We start from the raw sequence: 12,063 nt of genomic DNA, 5'->3' as shown, positions 1-12,063 counted from the left end.
TTTTAAGCTATTTGTAGGTAAATTATTTGATTGTTTGGACACATCTGTATAATACACTAGGGGCTTTGTCTAATACTTTGTCGATGATATGTACGTCGAACAAATCAAACATTTTGGGCCAGACACAAAAGAATGGCTCTTACAACTCTTCAACCACTGCCGAGAGAATTTCAGGATACCAAAGCTATGGAAAAAGTCAAAAGTAGTTGCCCTCCTAAAACCAGGGAAAGATCCCAACTCTGCGAACAGCTACAGACCAATCTCACTGCTGTGTCATCTATTTAAATTATATGAAAGACTGATACTAAACCGAATTAGCAACGTCGTCGATTCAAAAATCATACCCCAACAGGCTGGTCCTTGCCGACCTAACCGCTGCCTATGACACCGTCAACCACCGCAAAATGCTGTCAAAAGTATATAACACAACAGGAGACTACCAATTAATGAAGATAATAGAATCACTCCAGCAAAACCGCCAATTCTATGTCACCCTTGAAGGGAAAAAAAGCCGCTGGAGATACCAAAGAAACGGCCTAGCCCAGGGAAGCGTGCTGGCTCCGATTTTGTTTAATATCTACACCAACGACCAACCAGCACCGGAAGACACAAAACACTTTGTATACGCTGATGACCTGGGCGTTACGGCTCAAGGAAGAACCTTTGAAGAGGTTGAAGCAAGGTTAGAAAGCGCTTTAAACGCCATGTCTGCCTCCTATGAGCTGAACTCCTTAAAACCAAATCCTTCCAAAACACAAGTCTATGCATTTCACCTTCACACACGACTAGCAAACCGCAAACTTAAGGTCGCTTGGAACGGAGAGACCCTTGAACACACAAATAAACCTGTGTACCTTGGAGTCACATTCGACAGATCTCTAACCTACAAACACCACTGCGAAAAAAACCGTCAAAAAGTGGCTGCCAGGAACAATATATTAAGAAAACCAACCCACAGTAAGTGGGGCGCTAAACCTGATGTCCTAAAAACGACGGCACAAGCGCTATGTTTCTCCACAGCCGAATACGCCTGCCCTGTCTGGTCAAGATCGGCGCATGCCAAAAAGGTCGATGTAAGCCTCAACGAAAGTTGTAGACTTGTGACAGGGTGCATGAAGGCTGCTTCGCTGGATAAACTGTACCAAGCAGCAGGTTTTCACAGTCCTAACTCACGTAGGGAGGCACATGAATTCAGCGAGAAGTTTAAAAAAACATTCGACAATCGTCATCCACTTTTCGGGCAATACCAAGAATCTAAAAGACTAAAATCCAGAGAACGATTTCTCAGCAGCCCCCTGGATGAACCACCCACAAACTATCCTCTGTCAGAAAGCCTGCCGAGTGGTGCCTCGTTCAACTTTAAAACCTGGAGAATGTTGAACCGCATAAGAACAGGAGTTGCTCCGGTAAAAACCAATCTGATCAGATGGGGCTTTGCGCAACCAAATGACGACAAATGCGACTGTGGGATGATACAAGATATGGAACACCTTCTAAAGTGCGTTAATTGTCCTGCACATTGTAACTCCGACGATTTATGGCAAAGCAAACCCGAAGCATTGCACGTGGCTCAATATTGGGCCGAGAAAATATAGAATGTTCCGGACACGAAAAAGTAAAGTAAGTCTAATATAAAAAGTTGTTATTTTGGTGAAAGTTTGAAATACGCTGTGGAATGATTTACAAAAGTAAGGAATTTAAACAATATTTTATCCTCAAGGTGCATCTTTCGATATTTTTTTGATCGGTAACGGTAACGATTAATAACAATTTTAGCATTACAAGAATGCCTTTGATTCTAGTCCAAATCAACATACCTATGAAATAGTGTATTGTTTTTGTAATACCACTGTCACTGAAAACATATATGTATTATTATGGTTACAAAACAATCTTCTTCTTTCAGTGCCAATCCTCTATAGATGTGGGCAATCATGTTGGTCTACCTTGACATCCGCCCTGAATACGGTCATCATTCCCATCCACTGTCTAATATTTTTCAGCCATGATGTTCGTCGGCGTCCCTGACCTCTTCTACTATCTATTTTGCTCTGCAGTATTAGTTGGATAAGTTGGTATTTATCATTACGCATCACATGCCCAAGGTATGCCATTTTTCTCACTTTCACACTACAATTTCTAGTTCTTTTTGCATTCTCTGGATCACGGTGTTTTTTGTGACATGGTAAGTGTATGAAATCCTGAGTATGCGACGATAGCACCACATTTCAAAGGCTTCCAAGCGTTTATGTAGCATCTGTCAAGGTCCAAGCTTCCACTCCTATAGGAGCGTGGAGAATACGTCCAAGGCAACCAAGCACCTTAGGACCTGTGTTCTTATAGCAATATTTAGGTGCGTATTGCATAGGATCTTTCTAAGACTGTTAAAAACGGTTCCGGCTTTGTCTATATGGCATCTGATTTCTCGTGAGTGATCCCATTCCTTGTTCAGGTTACAGCACAAATACGTGATTGTATCTGCTGTTTCCAAGGTTTCGTTATTCGCCCTAAACTGGTGGTACTGCGCCTCATCATTTTTTCTGTGGTGCTCTTCTTCAACTTTTGGTGGATATAACAATGAAATATAACAGATGATTTTAAGTCCAGAACATGATCTCTATGCATACATACATAACCGAAAGCCTTCTACCCGAAGGTAGGAGGTGGCTTCTATCTTGTCCAGTACTATGCTTGCTGCCCCGGCGGTTTTTATTCTTCTAGCTTTAAGTACTTTTACAACATTTTGGTTCCAAGTAGTTGCAGCTCTACCCTTTATCCTCTTTTCCTGCCTTTTTGCTTGCCATACTCATTTACTGCCTCTTTTTATTCAGTCTTTTAAAATGTCCGTACCATCTCAACTGGCAGTTTTCGATATTTGTGAGTACTAGCAGGATTTTCAGCTGCTCTCTAATATAGGAATTCCGTATTTTATTCATTCACTAGCTCTTTTCTTAGTTATTTTATGTCTATTGCTCGCAATTAAGCTTTCTTGTCTCTTTGTGAGTCTTGATCTATACCGCATTAAATTAAAGCAACAATGATAGCTAAAACAATTCTTATCTTATAACCATCCTTGCAAGAATAACTGCAAAAAAAAACAATAAAAATATGACATATCACTGATAGTGGCATTAACAAAAACATTAAACTTTATTTCATATGTGTGTTGATTTGGCTCAAGGAAAAGACATGCTTTAAATAATAAAATTGCTGTGAATCGTTAATGTCTTCTTGAAACGCAAATATCTGCAATTTATTGCAGATATTCGCACATTAAAATTTTGTTGTATTTTAAAGTTCAATATATTTTGTTCTAGTGGACCGATTTTGATGATTTTTTAAGGAGTTAAATTTTTTGGCTTTTTAAGTTCCCTTTTTAAATTAAAAATTAAAGTTTCCATCTGTCAGTTATACGAGGGAAAACAAAATGTTGATATTTTGGTAAAAGTTTGAAACGCCCTGTGGAATATGTTAGCAATGCAAGGAATTTAGAAATTATTTTATCATCTAGATACATCTTTTCTTGATAGTTTGTTTTTGATTTATCTCAAAATCATTATTTTTATTGGAGATATTCGCTTTTAAATAAGAGAGTTAACGATCTACAGCAATTCAAGCATAGATTTTGGATCCTCATCAACACTCTTATAAAATAGTGTTTACTGTTTTTGTAATGTCACTGACTTTGTCATATTATTATTGTTTATTGATGTTTACTCTAGTAGAGATAGTTTTAAGTAGTAAAGTATCGACTATTGCTGTTTTAACTGATTATGGTAAAGGTCAACTTTTGGAGTTAAAACCTGCTAGAGTAGCTGCACAACAGACAATAATAATGAAATTTTTCAAAGACAGTGACATTACATAAATCATAAACACTATTTTACAGGTCTGTTGACTAGGACCAAAGGCAAAGGCATGGTTTTATTGTAAAAAATACGAAAAAATGTTAGTGTCGTCTTCAAAAGCGAATATCTCCAAAAATAATACAGCTATTGATGAATCAAAAAACAAACTATCGAGAAAAGATATACCCAGATGATTAAATTTTACATATTTTACATTTCTTGCTTTGTTAACGTACTCCACAGGGTGTTCCAAACTTTCACCAAAATATCAACATTTTGTTTCCCTCGTATAATTGACAGATGAGAACTTTCATTTTTAATTTAGAAAGAGTTACTAAAACGTCAAATAATTTAGCTACAAATTGCTTAAAAAATCACCATATTCCGTCCACTAGAACACAATATATAAAACTTTAAAATAATCAAAATTTTAAGATGTCCGTTTTTCGTGGAGGTCGGTGTATACCTGAAGGTATAGTAATTTAATCATAATTGACAAATAATTGTTATTTGTATGAAAATTAAAAATTCTGTCAAAACGTTGCGTTGTTGAAAATCTATGATATATGAATAACAAATCCATATACATATCTTTCGACCTTTTACCAACAAGTACTTTATAAGGCTTTTATACTCAGTACTGTATAATAATTAATATTAAGATGTAGTAATAATTAATATTAAGATGTAAGTACTACAACACCACAAGGAAGTTATTACATTACTACTTATACTACTAGCAAGTAAATTTATAGACAAACAATATTGTTGAATTTCATTTCACTTTCTACATCGAAAGCGGATACATATGAGTTATGTATGCCAACTAAAAAACATAAATATGTAGATAATCCTTTGTTTTATTTTTATATATGTATGTATTCTGCTTTCAATACAACATCTGTCAGGTGAATTTATTTTTATAATAATGTTGCTAATATTTTTATGATCGTGATCTGATACCGTTCTGAGAAACACTTCTCGCATGTTGAATTGTAATGGGTATTCAGTAAGTAAAGTATGTGTTTAATGCTTTTAATGTAGATTTATTGCTTCATTGCATTTGTATTGTATTTATTTTAGATTATTAGTTGGTAATGAGGAATAATATAATTTAAATTTCTAAATGCAAGATATATAGACTGCCATATTGTCATTATACTATACTACATATCAGTTGAAATATAGAGCGCAATGCTGTTGTCTATTTTGAACTTTGGTCTCTATGCAGTATACTGACAGCCAAAGAGCTTATTATACTTCTTTTATAATTTTGAGTATCATCTATTTCAATATTCTAATTACATCTTCAAGATCGTGCAAGTCTTTTCCTTGGCAATCATTATCAGAATATATATGTCGCAGGCGTATAGAATAATCGTTTTTTTTTGCAAAAAGACTAGGCATATTAAAAAACATCGGCTTTTTACACTAAGGAAAGAATTTTTACAAAAAGCCTATCTATTTTCAGTCACTTTGCAAAATGCCAAATCGAGAATCGAGGCCAGGCAGAATAAAAAGTGATCAAAGTTTAGTCAGCTATGAGCATAAGCATATTGAATAATTTACGCTTTAATAAAAATACCCCATATTTTCCTATACAAAAACAGTGATTATTTATGTCAAAATTTTATTATGTTTAGACGAAAACAACTTGAATCCTATGTTTTAAATTTTAATTATAAGTAACATAATTTTAAATACAAAGTATATTAAAACCTTAATATTAATATCTCATTTAATTATTATACTCTGTAATTCGATTACGGAGAAGTTCTTAAACTGCTGGACTCGGAACCAGTTCAACTACTGACCACCCTATTCAACAAAATTTATACAGGTGGTCCAATCCCAAACGATTGGCTGCCATCAACATTTATACCGTTTCCCAAGAAGGCAAACGCGACCAAATGCTCTGATCACAGGATGATCAGTCTGATGAGCCACGTCCTAAAAATCCTCCTTAATATCATCCAAACACGTATATATAGGAAGCTCGATGAAAACGTAGGTGAAATTCAGTTCGGCTTCAGAAAGGGATTGGGCACCAGAGAGGCTCTGTTTTCAATACAAGTCCTAATCCAACGAGCACGCGACGTCAATGTCTTGCGTGCTTCATAGACTTCGAAAAGGCCTTTGATAGCGTCCAGCATGACAAACTCATCTCGATTTTACAGGAATCAGGAATAGGCGATAGAGATACAGAGATAATAGCAAAACTTTATCGCCAACAAAAGGCCGTGGTTCGAATCGAGAACGAAACTTCAGAAGAGTTTAGTGTAAGGAGGGGAGTGCGACAGGGCTGTATATTGTCGCCTCTGCTATTCAATGTGTACTCGGAACATCTATTTAGAGAGGCACTGGATGGCACAGAGGATGAGCTGGTAATAAACGGAGAAATAGTAACCAATTTGAGATATGCAGATACCGTTCTATTGGCCGATACCGCTGAAGGTCTCCAAAGGCTTATAGATCGTGTGGCGAATACATGCAGCAGATACGGTATGAAGATGAACTGCAAGAAGACTCAAACGCTGATCATTAGCAAGAACTACATCAACAACTTTCAGTTCTAAACGTTCTCTTTCAGTTCTTTCAAAACTTTCAGTTCACTGCTAACAATATCGTTCTCCCAGCGGCCGAGACAGTTGCATACCTGGGCTGCACCCTGACTAAAGACTGGGACCACTCTCGCGAAATAAAACACCGAATCGAAATCGCGAGAGGGACATTTAACAAAATGCGAAATATACTATGCAACCTGTCCCTCAACGTCCGCACTAGAATCAGAATCCTGAGATGCAGAGCAGAGGCGTGGACCTTTACCGACGCATCATGCAAGCGTGTGGAGGCATTTGAGATGTGGTGCTATCGGCGCATGCTTAGGATTTCGTGGGTGCATCGCGTGTCAAATGAGACTGTACTACACCGCATCAACAAGGAGTTGGAGTTTCTGGTGAATGTCAAACGTAGAAAACTGGAATACTTCGGACACATCATGTGGAACGAGAAATACCGCCTACTCCAACTCATACTGCAGGGGAACATAGAAGGCAGAAGATCAGCGGGACGCAGACGAATATCGTGGCTGCGAAATCTACGAACATGGACCGGATTGACGTCAACAGCTTTGTTCAGAACGGCAGTGAACAAAGTAATATGGATCAACGTGATAGCCAACATCCAAAGAGGATAGGCACTTTAAGAAGAAGAAGAATTCGATTCTGTGTACAGGGCCGCTTCTTTGTGGAACTTTGCTTTCTTTTAGAATAAAATTAATTTGGATCTTTATAATAATCATTCTGTACCATACTCTATTTAACAGAATTATTACTTTTTGTGCCATTATTTACAAATTTTGAAAGAGAAGTTCAAGAAATGTCCTTGATAAATTTAGATTAGTTATATAAATCCCGCGTAAAATGTTTTGTGCAATCTGACTAGTCTTCATTAGGCATTTTGCAAAGCGACTGAAAACAGATAGGCTCTTTGTAAAACATTATTATTTTGCTAAAAATGCAGGCGTTTTATAATATTCCTAGTCTTTTTTGTAAAACGCTGAATTATTCGATACGCCTGCCACATACACATTGAACTATTGTCACATATTTTTTTGTATTTTCTTGGTAAAGATATGTCTTGCTTGTTCTTAGTTGCAAAGTATGTAGTTAAGCTTACATAATTTATTTAAATAAAGTGTTATTAAACTAAATAGATTTCATACCATCAGTATCCCCAAATATACAAAATTAGTCTGAAATGTTACCATCCTGGCTATATAACAAAGTCTGCACAATTTGCTTGTCCATCTCTTAAAGACATCCACTAAGATTACACCTATTTTCAATGCTTAGCTATCATTTGACAGCCGCTTAGGTAACTCGATGTAAAAATTGAAGGGATGGAACAACTGCAATAACCAGGCAGCTTTTAACAAATTTTGCTAGCCAAACCAAACAGCTCTAATAGCTGTTCGATTCTTGCCACAAATCGAAAGCAAGGTAGTTTCAATAACGTTGCCATATGTAATGTGAGATGGAGATACCCGGGCCCGAATTCTGGAGAACTTCGATATAAAAACGTTGGGCTTTCAAAACAGTAAGCTCGTTGCCATACGAATCGTTTTCTGGATATGCGTTGAGCACATATTGGCAGCATCGCAATTTCTCAGGTATCTAATAGTCAAATGTGGATAAAACAATGAAAATGTCAATGTTACGTGAATTTCAAAACCTATTTTTGACTTGTGTCAACTTATTTTTCTATGGATATGTCATTATTCTTATTATACGAGGGAAATGTTGAAGACGCCTATCAGCATTTTCGATATTTTGAATAATATTTATAGTTAACAAGTCGTAAATTATGAATTACTGATTGAGGAATTTATAGAAGAAGTAGTTTTCACTAAAGAGCCAGAGTCACAATTTTTTCTATTTTTGCTGACAGTTCGACAAGCAAAACGATCCTTTAAGGTAGCCGTTTTCGAATCGCTTAGCGCAACCAGTAGTTAAGTGCGCGAAAATTTACGTCATATACAGAATTCGGGTCCTGATTACTGCGGGGTATGATCGGCCTATTCTTAAAGGCCAGGTAACTAAGAAAAAAATTCATTTTCGTAAAAAAAGTGGAGCTACCTGGTTATTGCGTCCATCTTGTCAATTATTGTGCAAACTTTATGAATGTAGATACGAGACGTTGTAGAGTTGTAGAATGTTTAGAAGGGGTTTATCGTTAAGCGAACATCTCCAACAAACATATAGCTATTGAGATGAATCAAAAAACAAACTATCGAGAAAAGACGTATCTATTTATAAATTATTTGCTTCGTTAACATATTCCACAGGGTGTTTCAAACTTTCACCAAAATATCAACATTTTGTTTTTCGTCGTATAATTGACAGATGAAAAATTTCATCTTTAATTTAGAAAGAGACACTAAAAAGTCAAATAATTTATCTACAAATTACTTACAAAATCATCAAAATCGGGCCACTATAGCAAAATATATTTTAAACTTTAAATTACATCAAAATTTTAAGGTGCCCGTTTTTCGTACCGGTCGGTGAATGTGTTACAAATTTGGTTTATATTTTAATATTACGATGTTTTCATGTTTTCTTTAATAAATACATAATTTACTATCTTCAACTTGAGTTTAATTTTTCCAAACCCTGTTTTTTAAACCTAATTATCTCAATACCACTGTTGGTTGACTTACACTGATTGGCTTCTAAGCCCTCCATATAACTCTCTACTAAAGGGTTATCATTGCCTAATACAAATAATCGCACATTTACCAGGCTATCGTACTGACAAAAATGAGGTCTGTCATTTCTTCTTCGGATTCATAAAATATGCACATTCTTCTTCCATCAATGCCATTCAACTTTAGATGCCTGATAGTAGATCTTCTACAGTTTTGACTGCTTTCCTGTCTTTAGTTATGAGGTCTGTCATAATTTTTTATAAATATTTATTATGAACTGTTTCCCATATCTCTGTAGGTGAATTTTACCTACATTTCTAGGGACAGAATGTCGAATGAGTAGGAGGGGCTTAATCACCGCGACCTTACAGATCTATTGCGTCCCACTTTCTTGAGTTATAACTCATTATACAGTCCCAGAGCTTTGACAAAAGCCAGTATCTGAGACGGTTTTACACAGAGTTCTCCATCTTCGATATCAGTCCCAAAGTTTATAGCACGAATGGTTGTCGTCTCGGCGCACTCAGTGATGAAGTGTTCTGGTGTACATGAATCTGCATTCGCCGTTTTTTCTTAGTTTCACTATATACTACGTTTTTTTTTTCGATCATACAGTATTATCTGGTGTATAAGTATCATTATGTCACCATGTATAACTCGCAGAAAATTAATTACACTTTACATAATCGATTGCTATATTACATCAAGAAAATATATCATTAAAGTTAAAAAACGGCCCCAGATATAAATAAAAAACTCGTCTTTTATTCGAAAGCACTGAAACTCTTTATCGACTCGTGCCGGCAAATTTCAAAGTGCAATGTCGTCGCTACGTCACCAAAACTAGAAAAAAATAAGCTATAATAATTATGTTTGGACCGATGGTCGCGGCCAATAGCAATCCATTAACGTGGCAAATTAATTTGAATTTCTTGTATGTCAGTCAATTAGTGGGACGATTATTTTTCAGTTTTCGTCGTAATTCGTATTGGAACTGATGAGTGATGATTAGTTGTGCGCGTAACGACGTGCGATCGCGTCGCTAGTGAGATGTTCGATTTTCTCATCCAGTTCGTGTACCAAATACTCGGAATGAGAGGATCTCTTAAGGGAATGTGAGTGTTCAAAGTATAATGGGTACTGCGAATAGTTTTCTATTTCGAGTTTCAAAAATGTGTCGATATAAATAACTATTGTACTTGTGATACCATTTTCGTGTACCATTTTCTCAATATCATACTACTACTATTAAATATTCAAAAAAGTCTTCACCAAAGTAGCAGTTGTGTAATTATATATTTTGTTATTTAAACTTTAAAAGCAGTATCACTTGTCCAAGTTCGTAATAAAAGAAGTGCGTCGAATACTACAAAATTTACAATTATTTTTAAATTTTTACAGTGTTTTTAAGATCAAGAGGCCGTCAATGCATTTTTTTTTGGAAACTAATGCCCTCTCTTAAATTTTGAAAACAAATAGTGTACAGCTTCAATATTCATTGTTAATAAATAAAGTAGAAGCTAACGCAGATACATACTGACTAAGTGTATAACGGCTAGTTGTATTGTAGTTAATCCTACTAAACAGATCGGACTCACTTCGTTCAGAAATAATATGCCCGGCGGCGATTGGCTGGATTGACTTAACTCAATCCTCTTTTTCGGTAGAATTGAACCTATTCAAACGGATGCAAACATAATATAATTTGATATATACAGGGTAGGAACGAGTTGGAATGACATTTAGACACCAACCTTCTAACCTTAATTTCGTTGTAGTTTATATTGATTGGTGATGGTGAGGATCAAGTACCCGTCATTAGAGTATTTTGGAAATTATTGCCCTTAAGTTTTAAAAAAAAATTGGTGTGTTAGTTTGATATGCACTAATTATAGACAAAGTAGAAGCTGGATTAGATTAGATTAGATTCATTAATATTCTCATCCACTGCGACCTTTTCAGGTCTCTTATGATCATTACGTTACATTCTCCAGTTCTATACTTTTCAAAAAAAGTAGGTTGAACACTCCATATGTCTCTCAATGGCTCCTCTGTCAATGGCCTATAGTCACCTGGTACAAAGAACCGCACATTTGCCAGGCTGTCGCACCGACATAAAATATGTTCTGTAGTTTCTTCTTCAGATTGACAGAACCTGCACATGGCTTTGTCCGCCAATCCCATTAGCATTAGATGTCTATTCATCTTACAAATCCCAGTTAGTAGACCCACTACGTCTTTCTGTCGTTGCTTCCCAGGTCAGTAATGAGTTTTGGCGAATCAATCAACTATGAACTGTTTCACCTGTTTCTGCCCTGATGAATGAGATTTGTTGACCACCCACTATTTTGTGATCATTCTCGTGACTGCTTTTGCAACGCCGCTAATAGGTAATGGGCCTATGAATGCCATTGATGAGCCTTGTTTAGCCATTACATCTACCTTTTCTTTACCCTTGTGACACTCGTGCCCTGGTGCCCAGTATAACGTAACATTGCTACGCTTACTCAATGTATTTAGAACACACACACACACAATCCCACACTAGTCTAGAATTAGCCTCCGTGGAAGCGAGTGCCGTTAGAACCCTTCCTTGTTTCCGCTCTACTATTTCAGCTCCTACAACTTTTGATGGACTTGAACCGTCTATCTTCCAGGTTACCACAGCTTGAATGGCTACTCCTTTTATCCAGAAGTAGAAGCTAACGTAGATACATACAAGTATTTATAACAAATATTCTCGCATTAATATATGATAAATTTGCCAATTATTCAAGTTGTTTTTATTATATTATTATTTTCATAATTTTCTCATGGATTGTGTATCAAACACTCGGAATGGGAGGATCTCATAAGGGAATCTGAGTATCTAAAGTTTATACTATATATTAAATATTCACAGTAACTGAAGTTACCGTTTAATCGAGCTCGAAACAACAATGTAGCAATTTATTTTTGAGTAATTTTTCAAAAAAGAACGTCTTTAGATGTATATGTATTTTGATT

At 36.0% G+C, this 12,063-nt stretch overlaps 1 protein-coding gene across 2 annotated transcripts in view; it reads left to right on the top strand.

The window, feature by feature from the left end:
- LOC115883469 (ABC transporter G family member 20) overlaps positions 1 to 12,063 on the top strand; it is a 148,553-nt gene that overhangs the window by 53,057 nt on the left and 83,433 nt on the right. Inside the window, exon 1 of one of the 2 annotated variants that reach the window (XM_030901831.1) lies at positions 10,028 to 10,172. The exons of the other annotated variant lie outside the window; for it this stretch is intronic. Coding sequence (XP_030757691.1) covers positions 10,108 to 10,172 — 65 coding nt within the window. The 5' untranslated portion in view covers positions 10,028 to 10,107. Of the gene's footprint in view, positions 1 to 10,027; positions 10,173 to 12,063 lie in introns of those variants that run through there. 2 annotated transcript variants of the gene reach the window in all.

Source organism: Sitophilus oryzae, unplaced genomic scaffold, assembly GCF_002938485.1.
Source record: "Sitophilus oryzae breed Bouriz unplaced genomic scaffold, Soryzae_2.0 scaffold_1903_pilon_pilon, whole genome shotgun sequence".
Lineage (NCBI taxonomy): Eukaryota > Metazoa > Arthropoda > Insecta > Coleoptera > Curculionidae > Sitophilus > Sitophilus oryzae.
Note: the sequence above shows the minus strand (reverse complement) of the source record. Positions and strands in the feature narration are given on the sequence as shown.